This window comes from Eupeodes corollae, chromosome 2 (assembly GCF_945859685.1).
Source record: "Eupeodes corollae chromosome 2, idEupCoro1.1, whole genome shotgun sequence".
Classification (NCBI taxonomy): domain Eukaryota; kingdom Metazoa; phylum Arthropoda; class Insecta; order Diptera; family Syrphidae; genus Eupeodes; species Eupeodes corollae.
The window spans coordinates 661728-678541 of NC_079148.1; the positions used below are offsets into that span (position 1 = coordinate 661728).

Genomic DNA, 16814 nt, shown 5'->3' on the forward strand with positions numbered 1-16814 from the left:
AACACTACTACCACCACCGACATCGTCGCCACCGCGCCGACGAACATGAATGTTGAAAGCAGTGTCACATACTTCCAGCTTAGGTTTTCCTATATTTAAAGCTAATTTATATATAGATCGAGGTGTATCAACAGAAACGGGACGGAAGGACTCCCAAGCAAAAGGGTGGCAAAAGAATATGCATTAAGGATTTGCGCCTTGTCTTGCCTTGAGAACAAAAGCCAGAAGTTTCACGTCTTTCGGTACTTCCGCCAAAGGCTAAATTATACTCTTCCTTTACTTTTCGTCGTCCTCCTTATTTTGTGTAGGGATCAGAGTGCTTAAGTGTCACCATTGGGAGCTTCTATTTTCTATTTATTTATATATATATTATATGTATATGAAATGAGAAGCTTGAAAGGATGTATTTTTCTCAAGTGTTGCATAATTTCATATTTTCGCTTTTGTTTCATTGAATAATTTATCTGTGCTTTGTGTTGTTTCGAGGCTGAATTTGAATCCTTATTTCTTTATTTTAAAAGTCTGCAAATTCTTAGCAGATATTATTCATGGTCCTCCTTTGGAATTGTAATTCGTTGTTATAGATATTTATGTATATGCCACTGCTTGGTTTGTATTACATTTAAATACATTTTGTTATAAAGAATTCATTGTCATTCCCTTGTGATCTTTTGAATTTTTATCACATTCTTATCAAGTCCTTATCCGGACGTCATTCATATTTTAATATGAAAAAGGGAATCCTCGTATTTGATTTCGTGCCATGCCGAGTGGACATTCAAATGGACACATATATGATTTAAATATCTCAAGAAGAAAATGTTGATTGTAACTTGACAAAATAAAAGGAATTTCTTAATCTAATCTCTGCCTAAGGGATGGACTCGGTGGACAGAGCATTTTTTAACTTATTCTCAAGTCCCTTCGCCACCAGGTTACCATTTAATATCTTAGAATATACCTTCATCTATGCATATGATTCAGACTGGAAGGGGGTTGGGATTTTTCAACACAATTTATTAGGCATTTTCTTCGTTTTTTCTTTTGCTTCCTTTGTGTAGATGACGCTGGAGGACATCATCACTATGACATCAGGTGGCACTGGTTACGATTTCCATTGTAGTTTTCACACACAGTGCTGGAACAACATGAAAAGATGATTTGTTGCACGTAACTTTTCCTTCTTGAATCCTGCCAACGACGACGACGCCAACGTAACGAAACGATATTTTTGTAAACATATAGTTTCAACAACTCTCAGCACGTTTTGAAGTAAATTTTTTGCTATGAGTTCCAAACATTAGGTAGGTAAGTACTTTTTTGAACATCAAAAAGTTTTGTGCTTACTCAAGGACGAACAAAAAAGAAAGGAGTAAAATTTAGTTCGCCATTAATTCTGTATAGTAAAGAAATTGGAAAACTTTGGTTGGTACAATGTTTTTGAAGAAGTGTGACTGAATATGTGTTCAAGAAAAACCACTCAGCGAAATGAAAATAATACACCAGGAAGGTTATAGAGTTTAGATACAAGGAGTTGGACATTCGCTTAAGTTTCCTCCCTCACACATAACTTTGAAATCGAAAAAAAAAATACGTGTACACAATATATGATCATATTTCTTCGTAATTTTGCTATATTAAACCTTTTGACACTTAGGCTTGAAAAGGTAGAGTTAAGGGTCAAATAATTAATTGATAAATTGTATAAAAAGATACACCCTCTTTTTCAATTTTACTAGAATACCGTTTTTGAGTGAGGATTTCAAATTTCTCTACAATTTTACCGAGTTGGTTGATTATGACGAACCTAATCTTGAAGTAACGTGTTAAACGGAACAACTTTTGAATTAATTTTTAGTTATTTAAATTCCAAACATTCAACTAATATTATGATACTTCAAATGACAGCTGAGTTTAACAGATGTCGATAGCCAGTGCTACCAACTTGAAAACACGAAATGAAGTAACCTAGATTGTAAGTTTGAAACGTTGTACTTGTTTACCTTAGAAATTTAAAATTTAATTCATATTTAAATTCATCATAGAATTTTATGTCCTCACGAGCTGTTCCTTAGAATCCGTTTTACTGTAAAAAATTCTTAATATTCCAGAATCAATAATCAATCTCATACACTTGATCTCATTTACTATTTTCAATTCAAAACACTTTTCACTACAACTCGTCGAATCAGTAAATTTTGTTGAAGTGATCGTAGGACTAAAGATACTGTTAAAAAGTTTAAATTCTTGACACCCTTGACAATATATTTTTCAGACAAACTCAAAAACATTACCCCTTAGTTTTAGAACTAGTTATCAGTTCATGGTCTCCAAACCAGATGCTTAGCCAACTAATACTAAGTCAAATATTTGTTATTTAAGAAAAGCCCCCATCATCTGCAAAAGCTGTCAAAGAATCTCTAAGTGGTAATCTGAATAAGCAACTAATACATACCAAAAAAAGTATTGGTCCCAAAACCGAACCTCGTGTCACTCTCTAATCGAATGCCTTTATTTCACTCCTTAATCCTTCACTCTTTGCGTTCTTACATGTAAGTATGTTCGTAACCAATCACTCAAGAAACCTTAAAACCCTGAACTATGGCCGATTGCCATAGTTTCGTTTCTTTCGAAGTTGTTCAATAAACTATTCTGAGGCAGATCCAAAAATATCTTTAATTCAACGACCTGTTAAGTACCTGTCAGTCTGGTTTTCGATCTAAGCACAGCTGCAAATCCGTCTTATTTTTTGTAACTGATGAAATAAGAATGGCAATGGAAAGCGATCATGTTACATTGCTAACACTGTTAGATTATTCAAAGACTTGTGATACTGTTAACCACTCAATTCTTTTTCTTCTTCGTATCTCAGCGGAAAGCAACAATGCGGGGTGGCCAATGGATACTCATCCACATTTCTCAATGTTTTGAGTGGAGTGCCACAGGGATCTATCCTTGGACCAATCCTCTTCTCACTTTACATAAGTGAGTTACCATAAGTTGCTAAACATTGTTTAATTCATCTTTATGCTGTTGATGTGCAGCTTCTGATAAGTCGACCTTTTAATGAACGAGGATCCGTTCCGAATTTCACAGTGGTCAAAAAAGAACGATCGCCACATTAACCCTGTCAAATTAACATCCCTCCCAATTTATCGCAAAAAATTTATATATTGGCGTTAAACCCGTTGAAACTTGACGAATACGTTAGCACTGCTAGAAACCTAGCAGTAGTATTCAATCGCACTCTCACTTGGGATGACCACCTTAATAGTGACATTGGTAAAGTCTATGGAAGTCTTCGCCTTCTTTAAGACACTCGAAATTTCATCTCGATCAAAACCAAACTGCTACTTGCTTAGGCTCTTATACTACCAATATATTGTGCTGTTTGGGTGTGAAATCGTTTGTAAACTAGACTGTGTAACTAGCCGCAAACTGAATGTTGCTTATAACAATATCGTCCGCTAATCTACGTCGTTATGATCACATATCACATTTTTGCGGTACGGATTTCTGGTTGTAAAGGCTTGCAACACTTTGTAACACTCATGTCCTACCTTGTAAGCGATTTTTGAAACAATTAAATACAAATACCAATACATCGGACAGCTCAAGTTAGTTAAGAAACTAGGTATGAGGGTCTTTCATTATGTGTCCATTGAAATTTCTGTTGACAAATACGCCCTCATTTCTTCTGCGACTTCATCCAATGTCTTTGAATTTATTTTCAAAACAGCATCGTTTCTTGGTGCTACAATCGCTATTTGACACTGAAATTGATCATATTCTGATTCTGAACTTGTTGCAAGTGTTTAACCTGATTTAAAAGATAACAGAAATTCTTTCAAATCAGGTTTAACTCTTGCAATAAGTTCAGAATTACTGTGAATTAAATTGCAAAAATATTCCGTTAGTGGCACATAGCCCCCGAAAACGGATTTTAACTGCTCAACTTCTATTTTTAATTCTGTTTGAGCATAGTTGTCTGTATTAATTTCATTATGAGAATCGCCTAATGATAGGCAACGAAGGTCGGTCCAGCTGGTAGCACCTAATAATATGCTACTAACTAGAGATCTAAAAAAGAATTATTAAATATCTAATTATAAGTGTTTCTACTCGAATGAGCTGTTAACGAAATTTGTTGAGGCAGTAAAAAGCACTTAAAACACTTTCAAGCTTCGTAACTACCTCCAGAAAAAAAAATTATATCATTATATTGCTGCGTTGCGACATGAAGGAAGGACAAACAAACAAACAAACTGACCTTCCCATTGATAAAATTTTGCTCCAATTTCATTATTTCAGTTCTCAAGGTACGCTTTGTTGATTTTTGGTTCTACGTGTTTGAAGAAACCCGATGGGATTATGGTAAGTAGTAATTATTGAAAGCATTAACTTTAAGAGAGATAATTTAAATTATATTTTTACAACCGCGAAACTCATAACTATACATCAAATGTTATCATAGTCAACCTACCTACTCTCCTATCTTTATTTATTTGCACCTAACTACAATACAAAAAACTTAAATTGTTTACTTTTTAAACACCAAAATTATTCCAAAGTAATTATTTACGAAAACAGAATTTTGTATATTAACACAGAATAGTGGTTCTGAAAATAATAACAACACAAAAAATAAAACATTCTCATCCCAACTCCCAGAAATATACACATTCCAACTTTCCGTTCCGGACGCAGCTCAGTGTGTTCTAGGAAGGTATGGAAATTCGCAAATAATGAAAAGTGAGTTTCAACAGTTAGCTGATTACAATTTGATAAAAACAATTTAAATTTTCATTATATGTACAAAATTACCAATATATGTATGTATGTACATATTTGGACTTAATTCGAGAATGATGATGGTGATTTTGATGGTCCAGTTGATGTTCGCCTCATTCATACATCCTCCAAGCCGAGCAACGCCAACACCAACGCGAACGAAACGTTTGCAAATGAGGACAAAATTGATTTAAAATTAACATGATGGTTGTTTAAATATTGGAAGGACAACAATAAGCTAATCAGATTAATTTGGAATAATTTAACAGAGCCAGCTGTTGGTGGGCCCAGGCACACAAATGATAAAATAAACATTCAGTGATTTTCCATAAATGATTATTTAAATGAATTTGTTAAATGGTTAAGTGGCAAAAAAGCAGTTTTCTCACATTGTATATGTTTTTAACTTTTTGCAACCCAAAAACTATGGTGTTCTAAAGGAGAGGGTATAGCGTCTCTTCGCCGCTTACAAACCCTATATAGGTCCAGAATGCACATAGGAAAACAATTAAAATGTGGTGACAAATTGTTGTTTTATGATGGAGTTAGCTTTAAGAATTTCATTTTATTTACAAAGAGTTTAAGAATTTTAAATTAACAAATTGGTACCACCGCCATCCCAAATTTTCTCCAGGATTCTTTTGAAGCAGCGAATCAAAGCAGAGTGGTCAAGTGTTTTGAAATACCAATGCCCTGTACCCATGTTCTGTAACTATTGCCTTAAAAAAATTCATCGAGAAACTTTGGAATCTGGAACATACGAGTACGTTATTTTATGGCATCATTGGGGTTTCGGTTAATTTGAGAGTCGATAATTTAATCGAATGGAAAAATATGGAATGAGAATCACTGAAAAGTGTTGTTCTATTAGATGGAAAGGCGATAACTTGTTGTCATCGAATGTCTAAATTTATCACGACATTAGAAGCGGACGCAAATCAAAGACATGTCATCACAACTTCTTATTATAATAAAAACAGGAAATACTCGGAAAATATTATGTTAATTAAAATGGTTTGTGTCTTTGAATGAACTTATCGAATACACACCATTTTGTGTCGGCAAGCTAGTTTCCTTCCAAGACACAACTCATCCCGGGAATGAAAAATATTTGTAAGCATACTTAACGAAAACAACTGTTTGTGTATTCAACTAGTTCCTTCAAAGCTTTTTCCTTTATTTTAAGTTCATATTAGAAGAAGCAGGATGGGAAATAAATTATCTGAAGATAAGAAAGAGTCAGAACATGTATGGTAACATTGTAAAGCGATCGCCTATTGGTTGGGTAGTTAAGTAGGGTGTCTAAGACGAATAAAGAATAGTTCATTGGCGTTCTCAACTTTATGCAGATAGATAGGTAAAGACATGTTTATGATGATAATGAAGGAATGTTATGGGTGGGTAGAAGAAGCTTACTACAATACAGTCACATTTCTTTTTTATTACAAGTTTTCAGCGCAAACATGGAGTTATTACGTTCATTTTATTTTTTTTTCCTTAAAGTTTAAAAAGAAACAAGCATACGAACAGGTATAAGAAATTGCTATTGATGTTTTGTTTAAAGTCAGGCTCTTGTGCGTTTTGGATTTAATTGTTCTCGCGGCACTCACTTTTTTTTTACTTCTCTAACATCGTAATATCACGTTTGATTAAAATCTCGAGTTCGAAATTGTGCACAAATGCAAAACTTGCCATATAGTTCCTACATGTCGCAAGTAATAAGCAAAATAATATTATATTTAATTTCGACATTAAAATGAGTTATTTCGATATTTTGGCTAAGTTCGGGGCACCATATTTAGACTCATTGCTGATGCAAAGTCCTTCTGAACGTCCCAGATTCAAAAAAATATAGTGCCGAACAGATATGCCCTGCTCCATATGTGGATGCATTTCTTCAAGTCAACTGCACCTCAAGAACATAAATTGGTTCAGTTCCCCAAATCAATATTTTGGCATTTCGAATTGGTCAGTGTTATCCAGAAGATTTTTCAGGTGTATCTTGTTTCGTTCTTGGTCAATTTCCGAAACTAAAATTATTGCCTACTTACATATATTATTTTCAATTGACAAGAGATTAAACGTTTAATTTAAAACCTTCTAATTGATATTCCAGTCAGATAGTTTGGGAATTGAACCTAATCCGTTTAGTTTCCAAAGCAATAACTGAGTTACGAGTATTTTTTTTTAACGAAGCGAAAAGTTATCGTCTGAGTTTGTTCATTTTTATTTTATTGGCAGTTTTTAAAGCTTGACAGCTTTAAATAGTTATAACGTTGGGAGTACTTTTTTAAAATCCAGCAACTTTGTGAGCTGTGAAGTAATTGATTTTAAATTTAATTCGGATTTTTTTTAACTTAGTTAAACTGACTGTTTAGTATGCTCTGCGGGTTGGTGGAATAATTGATCCAAACTTTTCTTAAAACGATGCTCGCCAAAACGTTACAGTCTATAAGACCATCATTACTAACTTTTCCGCTCATCAGTTGATGAGCATGATTCGCAGAAGGTGTGGTATCAACAGAACAAATTGGGTGGGGGGCAACATGTTACATGTACCACAATTGATTTGTTGAAGGAAACGTTTGGCAAATATTTTTAAGTTACGGTTTAATAACATGGAAGATGATTTTATGGCATTTATTTTTTAAATATGATTACCGATGTATTATGTCCGTCGGGGCTGTGAATTACATAGTTTATACCATAGACAAACCATATAAAGACCGGAATCTTTCGTACGTTTTACCCTCCAACACCCATTTGTTTACATTGTTGTATTTGTAATTTGTCATGACGTCCATTTTGAAATTTGAAATGCAACAACAATTCGATGCGGTGTATTTACTTGTTTTGACAGATGTTTTTTTTTTATTAAAATAGCTGTGGTGAGAATTTGACTTCTACGACGAATTGTTTTGTTTACTAAAATGCCGCAAAATACGAACATTGGAACTCATTTGGTCATGTTCTTAAAAGTTTTTTAGATTTTTACAAAAAAGTGTGAATGCATTGTTCTTACTCACACTTTAACGATTCCAGGAAGGTATAAACCATTCCTGTAGGTACATTATTGTACCAAGGACACGACCGAATGAGTTCCAATGTTTGCATTTTTAAACATTTTCGATAGGAAAATACGAACATTGGAACTCACTCGGAGGTGCTTTTTTAAGTTGTTTTGTTTTTTACTAAAAAGTGTGAACGCAAAGTTCCTACTCACACTTCAAGGATTCCAGGAAGGTATAAACCATTCCTGTAGGTACATTATTGTACCAAGGACACGACCGAATGAGTTCCAATGTTTGCATTTTTAAACATTTTCGATAGGAAAATACGAACATTGGAACTCACTCGGAGGTGCTTTTTTAAGTTGTTTTGTTTTTTACTAAAAAGTGTGAACGCAAAGTTCCTACTCACACTTCAAGGATTCCAGGAAGGTATAAACCATTCCTGTAGGTACATTATTGTACCAAGGACACGACCGAATGAGTTCCAATGTTTGCATTTTTAAACATTTTCGATAGGAAAATACGAATATGGTTTGTCTATGGTTTATACGATCAGTCCAATCGAATACTGGCTTTAAATGCTTCAGGAGTTGCTGGTTATGAGGGATAATGTTAAGTCAACAAACAACATAGCCCCATGAAAAGTTATCAAGTAGCATTAAAGTTTCATTAAAGGAGGGACTAAGGGATAAGTTGTGCCTTATTCTTGTTACCACATCTAGTTGGTTTCTATCTGATTTGGAATTTGGTCATTTACTGCAAAATAAAATTCGTCACTAAAACATTGTAAAATGGATGAAGTGCTCCACGAAATTCGCTAACAAGTTTATTATTTTCAAAGTAAGTTTCCACAATTTGAAAGCGTTGTTCTGACTTTAAATGATTCATGTTGAATTAACAAATTTCACTATAAACAAACTGCCCACCCAGTTTGACATACTTAACTGTCAAACCAACAAGTCAACAACCATCGAAACTTCTCAAGTATGTTTGAAAAAAAAAACACCCTATACTGAATCGAAATAGAACGCAGTGTCCTAATCTTTTATTTGACTATCTATATCTATTCAGAGACTACTGTACTAAAGATAAGTATAAACTATAAGTCGATCTTAAAATGTTATCAGACCAATCATCAGTGCTCTGAAAATATCCAAATACATTTCCATAGAAAAATGTCTGCTCAGATGATTTGAAAATGACGTTTCTGTCAGTATTCTCACACGAAATTGTAATTTTAAACGATTCTAAGACGTTTTTGACAGTTTTTCTAATTAGAGATCACAAAAGACCTGACAGTAGTATAAAAAAAGCCCAATAAAAGTGACAAAAACACTAGTAACAAGATTTAGAAGATAAATTCAAAAGCTAAGTTTAAAACATTCAAAATTTCTTTAGGTGTTTTAAGTTACTCGAAAAAAAAATTAGTTAACAAAATACGAAATATCGCCTTAAAAAATGCGTCTTATGATATTCTTTCGACTTAGTCTCACCTGGAAAAATTTTGTCACAAAAATTTTGCTGTTTCTTAGTAAACATGCTAACGATCTAAATCATATCAGTATAATCATCCTCTCACGTTTCGTAAGGGACTCAAGCTGGTTCCATTGAGCTTAGGAGGAAGCCTCAAGATTCATGTGGTATCACAATGGGCAATGACCCATTTAAATGAAACAGTTTAATGAAACAGGCCTAAGTGTGTCCGTTTCCATCTTGGACAGCCTTTATAACCCAACCTAACTTAGTAAACATGCATTAAGTGGAACTAGAGAACCCTTACAGTTTTTTAAAGGCGATGTCAAGTTTCAAAACTGAATACTAAGAAGTTACAAATTGTTTTAGAATTTTCTAACAATAAACAATCGATTTCTTGGTTATTACCTTTTCAGCATGACTCTATATAGTAAAACAGACTCAGAAGAAATTAAGGACTTTGGCAAATCCCTTATACACTTTCCAGCAGATCGTTCTCTTTGTTCAATTAACTTTTTGAGGATTGAAGAAGATTGGTATCTTCTTCGTTTTTTGTGGGCCGAGGCCGCACTCTAATGGTGAACAATTTATCATTTTCACCCCTCCCAAGGAGCACGTTTGATATCCTTCGGCATAAGCCACCAAGTATCTATTCTTCTATCAATATCGCCAATATGGGGGTTGATAGGTATTTGTTGTATTATTACACTCTAAGGGATGCGACATTTAGATTTTTGCATAATGACTATAACACCATATTAATCGTAGTTCATTAATCATATGACATTAATTTTGCTGTTATACGCTTGTTACGAGCATAGGCATAGTATTTCTGAAATACAACGTCTTATTGCTTGTAAATAGACGACTGCCTTCAATTCAGGGTAAAGTGGGTATTGCTAAATACTCTTAGATCAAAAAGGTTGTTTTTCTTCAAATCTTCGAATTTTACCCAGAGCGGCAAGAATTCCAATTTTATACGATTCGAAGAATTTTTGATTAGAGGCAATTATCCGGGTTTAAGGTTTTTTTCAAAATTAAAGTCGTTCATTAGAATTGTCTTTCGTGATCCTATGTCGAATATTCAAACTTATTTATAATTGATTTACTTTAAATATCGTTATGGCTGTAAGCTTATTTTACAAAAAGGCTGACCCGAGATAATGATTTAAAAAAAATTACTTCAATTATTAAGACTATCAAAAGATACAAAAAAAAAGTGTTCCAAAACTTAACCGAATTTACAAAAAATTGACGTTCCGATGTTAAATATGAGTAAGGAGGGATAATTAGCTGGTGAGATCTGTTTGAGGTCGCCCTCCTTACTCTGTCAAAATAATATTGTGTTTAGTGTTCGATAAGTATGTCGGAAAGCAAAATCAAACTGCGAAGTTCTATATATTTTTCAAAAAGGCATGTCTAGTAAGGGTATCTATGTAATCCAAAAACATAACGAACGATAGAGTTGAAAGCTACATTAAGTTTTCGCCTGCTCGTGAAACTGCAGTTACAATAGATTTCACAACCATAAACCAAGGTCCTTGCAAAAAACAAACGCGTTTTTTAATGTAGTGAAAGATTGTGTAACCCATAACGTACGAAGTACTTCGGAAACCTTATCAACGAGTCCATTTATATGATCATCCCAAGTCAAAAAAGGATTAAAAATCACACCAAGATTTTTTGCTGTAACTACATATTCGATTCGAGCAGTACTCAGAACAATCGGTGGAAAATAAGAAAGGTCAAGAGATTTTATATTAATTACAAGACATTTAGATATTTAGGGTTCAACAAAAGTCCGTTTGACAAATAACAATTTGCCACTCTCTTCAAGTCTTCATTGACGCAGAAAGCTCCATGTTCGGTAAGACCAAGTGGACAGCTGAAGTGAAACTGAACGTCATACAAGTGGGAACTGCAGTTAACTAATGAAGATGAAAGTTCATTTACATAAGCAGAAAACAAGAGAGGACCCAGTATGGAACCATGTGGTACACCAGTGACATTCGCCAAAAACTTTCACACTGTGTCACCAACTTGCATTGCTTGCTTCCTATCAGTTAGATTTTAATTTTGCGTTCTACATAGATTGACATGATTAACGGAATCGAAAGCCTTCGAGAAATTCAACAAACCTAGAAACGTAACATCGCACTTATCTAATGCTGTGTAGATAGAAAGACGTTAATTTGCTTTTGAAGGATCCTTTCAAAACTTTCGACAAAAAAGGCAATACCGAAATATGTCTAAATTCATCTCTTTTAGCGTTCTTGGGAAGTGGACTGATTTTAACAACTTTCCATGACTCAGGGTATATCGAGGACGTCAAAATAGTATTGAAAGCAAAAGTTATATAGGGCAAAACAACTGGCAATATCATACACAAAAAAGTAGGATGAATATCATCGAGCCCAACAGCTTCTCCGAATAATTTTATGTTCTTTTTATCGTTTTAACAAATACTGATGGCCTTCCCCGTTTTCTTGGGCTCTCTTTCTTTTATTCATAAGTGATTTCTTGAACTGTTTCACTGATGACTGGTAACCTTCAACTCTTCTTGTTGTTTAACTTCAATTACCCGAATTGAAAATTTGACATTTCTAGAGTCTAAATAAAAGATTTTTTAGATAGATGTCAGTTCATCTGTGTGTAACTGTGTACGTACGTTCGCAAAAATTTTGTTGTTATATACATAATAATGCAGAAAGGACTTTTAAAAATAATTATTTGACTTGAAAACCTACAGAAATCACAAAAAGCTGATACGAAATGGTTTTCGACCCAACCATTAGGAGACATATTTGACACGGTCTAAGCGTTTAAGATTTTTCTAACGAGCAACAGATATTTTATCCCTACTGATCTGGCTGTAATTTACAAAAGCTTTCATTCGTCCAAAACTGTCATTATTGGTTAGTTGTCCTTCTAACAAACTTGAGTGTTTTAGACAGAATAACAAAACACTATAGGCGTTAGAACTACAACCGAGTCCTTTACATCATTTGATGTATCGTGGCATTATCAATATTTCAGTTTCATTTTTGCTTTCAAATAATCCCACCGCTATAAAGGGTTTTGCAATTGGCGCAGATAGATTTTGGCACCCAATGGCTGCCATTTTATTTTGGTGACATCTGTCAAATCTTTTTTTTATTATTCAATTGTTTATGCCAAATCATCTTGGTAAGTTACACGATTGAACAGCACGTTCAAATGATAAAACTTTGTTAAAAAAAATGAGTGTTCACGCAAACGTGCAATGCGCCTTTTACAGTCGACTCTTCAACTTTTGGTGGCCAAATTTGAGACGACCAGTTCAGTAAACAATCAGCCAACACCCGTACGTTCAACGGACGCTAGATCAGGCGAGAATATCAGCGCTATCTGTAAAAGTGTACAGCAGAACCCGAGGTAGTCTATTCCTCGCCGTACACTAGAATTCAGCCTTTCGCATACTCGTAGAATTTTGTGTCGGGACTTGGGCCTTGGAAGAGGGCCCCAAATTTGGCCCAAAAATAATTTTTTAAGTAACGAAGCGCATTTTTTAGGAACGACACCAACCCACACGAGGTTCAACTACGTGATAATGCATCCCCAAACAGTTACCGTTTGTTGTGGATTTTGGGACGGTGGCGTAGTTGGTCCGTACTTTTTTGAAAACGACGTTAGTGAGGCGGTCACGGTCAACAGCGAGCGCTACAGAACGATGATAACTAATATCATACTGCCCACATTGAATCATATGGACATAGACGACATGTGGTTGCAGCAGGACGGCGACGCGACGGCGGCGCGGTGGTACGTGCCTTACAGCAAACGCCACGATTGACATCTCGCATGAACGATTTAAGGGTAAGGGTTATGTGAATTGGCCACCCGCTAGACTTTTTCCTGTGGGGTTTCTTGAAGTCACAGGTCTATGCAAATAAACCACAATCACCCAAATTCAGCCCTATCTATGCGGAAGAGTCAACGAAAATTGGACCAATCGAATTTGTGGCACCCTAAGAAGTCGTGGCATACATGCGCCATTCAAATAAAAAAATAATTTTGTTAATCCTCACACACAACTGTTTTTATTCAATTTCAACATCTACCTGCCTGAATTGAAAAACCCTTTCTTTGAAATTCTAGGAATGCCGATTAGTTTACCCTCGAGCTCAATTGTGGCCGTGCTCTCAATTATACAGATTTTTTAGCCCTACATCAACAATTTGGAAAGCGTAACCCAACTCTTTAACTTCTCTTATAAGAAATCATAAGACAACTAAAATTGTAACACAAGTCGTTTATTTCCAGAAGATTTCAAATTTTGTTTAAGTTCCTCAATTAAACTATCATAGCGTTAGGTTTTAAACCTCATTCTTTACTAGAACTTCATACGTATATTTAGCAAATGTGACTTTTGAAAAGGTAATAGGAGCAAAATTTTGAAAGTGGTCCCTGCTAATGTACACCAACTCATTATTTTCGTCACGACCTTGAGCTACAGCATTCTCAGGGATGCGTTCAAATTTTCCAGGTGCTTTCCAGCTGTATTCACTTGAATTCGTTGTTAAAACCTGACAAGACAACGAATTAATTTCAATTCTCTTAAAAACTGATGAACAGTCTCTGGTGATGTTATTATAAATGGCCGGAATTAAGGAATATGGTCCCTCTAATCGAGCAACGATATTATGTTCACTTAAACGGACTGTATTAGATGGAATTTTTGGATAAGTTGCATCAATCCAGGATGGATTATCATCACAAAATAGAGCATAATGGCGTGTATAGGCTTTAGATATAAACTTGTTTGATGTCAAAAGTATTGATGCAATGTGTTTTTCCTCAACATAATAGTAAGCAGCTCCTAAATAAATCGGTTCACGGTCCCAAGATCTTCCCACACGAACTACATTCTCTGGAACATCGCGCAGATTGTCCAAATATTTCCATTGACATATTTCTTTGTCTGAATATGTTAAAACTTCAAATTGCTTAGTGTTGAATTCAGTTTTTGTCTTGAAATCAAATGCAACGGCATACGAGCTATTAAACACTTCGGCGGGTAGAATCGAATTATATTGGACAACACGTCCAACATAGGATGTAAAACCGAGTTCAATGGTGTTATTCGGAATTCCAACTTCTTCTTTCACTGTTTCCCATTTATAGCCTTGAAAAAAAAACAAATTGATTTATTTTGAAAAAGTGTAGCTTCAAACATAATAATTAGTAAAATTTAAAATGTCCTCCTTTAAACAGTAAAACAAAATTGAAAACAAAAAGGAACTTAATTTCGTATAACAGGGTTTTTGACCTCATGGTTTTTTGCGTACCGCACTTATGAATTGAGTCTTCATTATCTTATCTTATCTTACTTACCTGTTGCAACATTCAAATAAATTGTTGAAACAATGAACAAAAACACAAAATTTATTATTTTGACCATTTTCAAATAAATTAAACACGTTATTTCTTCAGAATTCAGATATGTTGGTTCTTTACTAAAGTTTAGATTCGGACACACTAACGGAATTTGGGATATAGCACTTATTTTATATGCATAGTTTAGAATAAGTTCGCCAAGTAAAGTATTTTGAGCTTATCTCATATAACCCATTGATTCATGGGAATCAAATTAGGGGTAAATATTGGATCCTTAATTTAAAACAAAACTTTTTTTTCAAGTTATGTATGCTTGGTCTTAGTTGAACCTCTTTTTACCATGAAAAGTTTTCAAAATTATGCAGCACTTCCATTTGGAAAAAAGATTCTGAAAAAAATACGACTTGTTCTATTTATGCAGTTCCAAAAGTACTAAGTTTTTTTAAGGGGGATAATCGATAAGCCACATCTTTTTGTCCAGGTGCAGATCCTATAGTGAGGCTAGTGTATACTACTTACCGAAATGTTTTATTTTGTATTGTTCTCACAACGCAAGGTAAGGCAGTTTCAATGTTTTTGGCTTTGTGTAAGAACAAGGCTTCAAATCTGAGACTGCTATGTTCAAAGACCTATCTAAGGTTTAAAGAATAAATTATTTTAGACGTATTTGTCAATAGTCTTTAGAATTAGTATGACTGGATTACTTTTAGAATTTAAACTACTCTGACCGCACGCTACAATTTTGAAACATATCCCAATTTAAGGTTGATTATTAAACTCTGAGCAGATTCTGATCAGAGCTCTCCGATTTAATTACTAAACACACTGGGGAACTGAACAGTTCACTGTCAATAGTTTTAGAACTTGCTATCTATCTCTTTGATATCACACGAAACAAACGTGAAGTCGGTCACTCTCGGCCTCTTTTTTGACAGCTAAGTTCTCTTCTGCAAGCCTAAAATTAAACTCAAAAAGTCGTACCGGACTTATTTAGTACTTTTTGAGCAAGAGCTTATTCAATTTTACTGTTTGCAGTATTTTTTGCAATTTCGTGTTTTTCTGAATGCTTTGTAATCTCTACTTAACCAACGCGTTTTTGAAACAGTAAGATTAGGTCTCTTAGTTGTCTAATTATAGTTACCTCTGGTAACAGCAGCTTTGGTACGCTAACGTTACAAAAATGCATTTATTCAATTTTTTTTGTAAATCTTTTTTATATGTTATATGTTGTAAAACTAAAATATTGATTTGTTTTTGTAAGCTGACTTGGCTAAGTTTTCTTTGCGCCATCTTTCTACACCTTCAGTCAAGCCATACTCTACGAACAAACCCCTTTCCTTCAGTTATAATTTTAATCAGCTTCAATTTACAAAATGGAAAACATGCATTTTCTTAACATACCCTCTTTAAAATTTTCCATTTTATTAAGTTTTAGGTTTTAAAATTAGTTATGGTCTGAAATTCTTTTAATTATTCTAGCAAATGTTCAGTTTTATCAACTTTCAAATAAAAAAACTTGACTAATCTTTGGCAATTCCTCACTTTACTGTATATGGAATCTCAACCTTATTATCCACTCAAATATTTTTTTCTAATTTTCATGATCACTATAACTGGGCCCAAAAATATCAAAGCAAATTCCACAGAAGAGAATATGATACATTGTTCAAAACGCTGAAACGAATTTTATAACGTAAAACTATTTTGCTGTTCGACAGAAAAATTAGACTTGGTGTTGGTGCGACGATTGATAGACAACTTTTCGGTGTGGGACTTATTAAGATCACTGAATCTGTCTCAAACCTCAAGGTGGCAGCAGATCTGTAAAAAAGGAACTTACCTATAATAAATATTTTGGTGCTGCCAAGTTGGTATTTAAGTTACTTGAAAACGTAAATTAGAAACTTGTTCACTTGTTCCGTTTAACTTTCAATGCTGTGTGTTTATTTTTGTCATCAAAATACTGATGAAAAGTTTGCATACAAAAACACCTGGTACGGAACCTGAGCCTTTGCAATAATGCATAAGGATATCTTGACAATATCAGTGTTTTTTTGACATTCTATAAATAGTATAGCAAAAAATTCCCAAGAAAACGCATCGATAGTAGCCAGATTTTTTTATTTAAAAATCTGTCAGAATAATAATACAAAAAATAAATAG

At 34.2% G+C, this 16814-nt stretch overlaps 1 protein-coding gene across 1 annotated transcript; it reads right to left on the reverse strand.

The window, feature by feature from the left end:
• Nucleotides 1-13549: 13549 nt before the first annotated feature.
• On the reverse strand, nucleotides 13550-14808 carry LOC129946776 (uncharacterized). The gene is made up of 2 exons (XM_056057092.1): nucleotides 14649-14808; nucleotides 13550-14439 (listed from the first exon to the last, which is right to left on the reverse strand). Exons 1-2 carry the CDS (start codon nucleotides 14713-14715, stop codon nucleotides 13631-13633), a joined length of 876 nt encoding a protein of 291 aa, XP_055913067.1. The 5' UTR covers nucleotides 14716-14808; the 3' UTR covers nucleotides 13550-13630.
• Between the last annotated feature and the right edge of the window lie 2006 nt (nucleotides 14809-16814).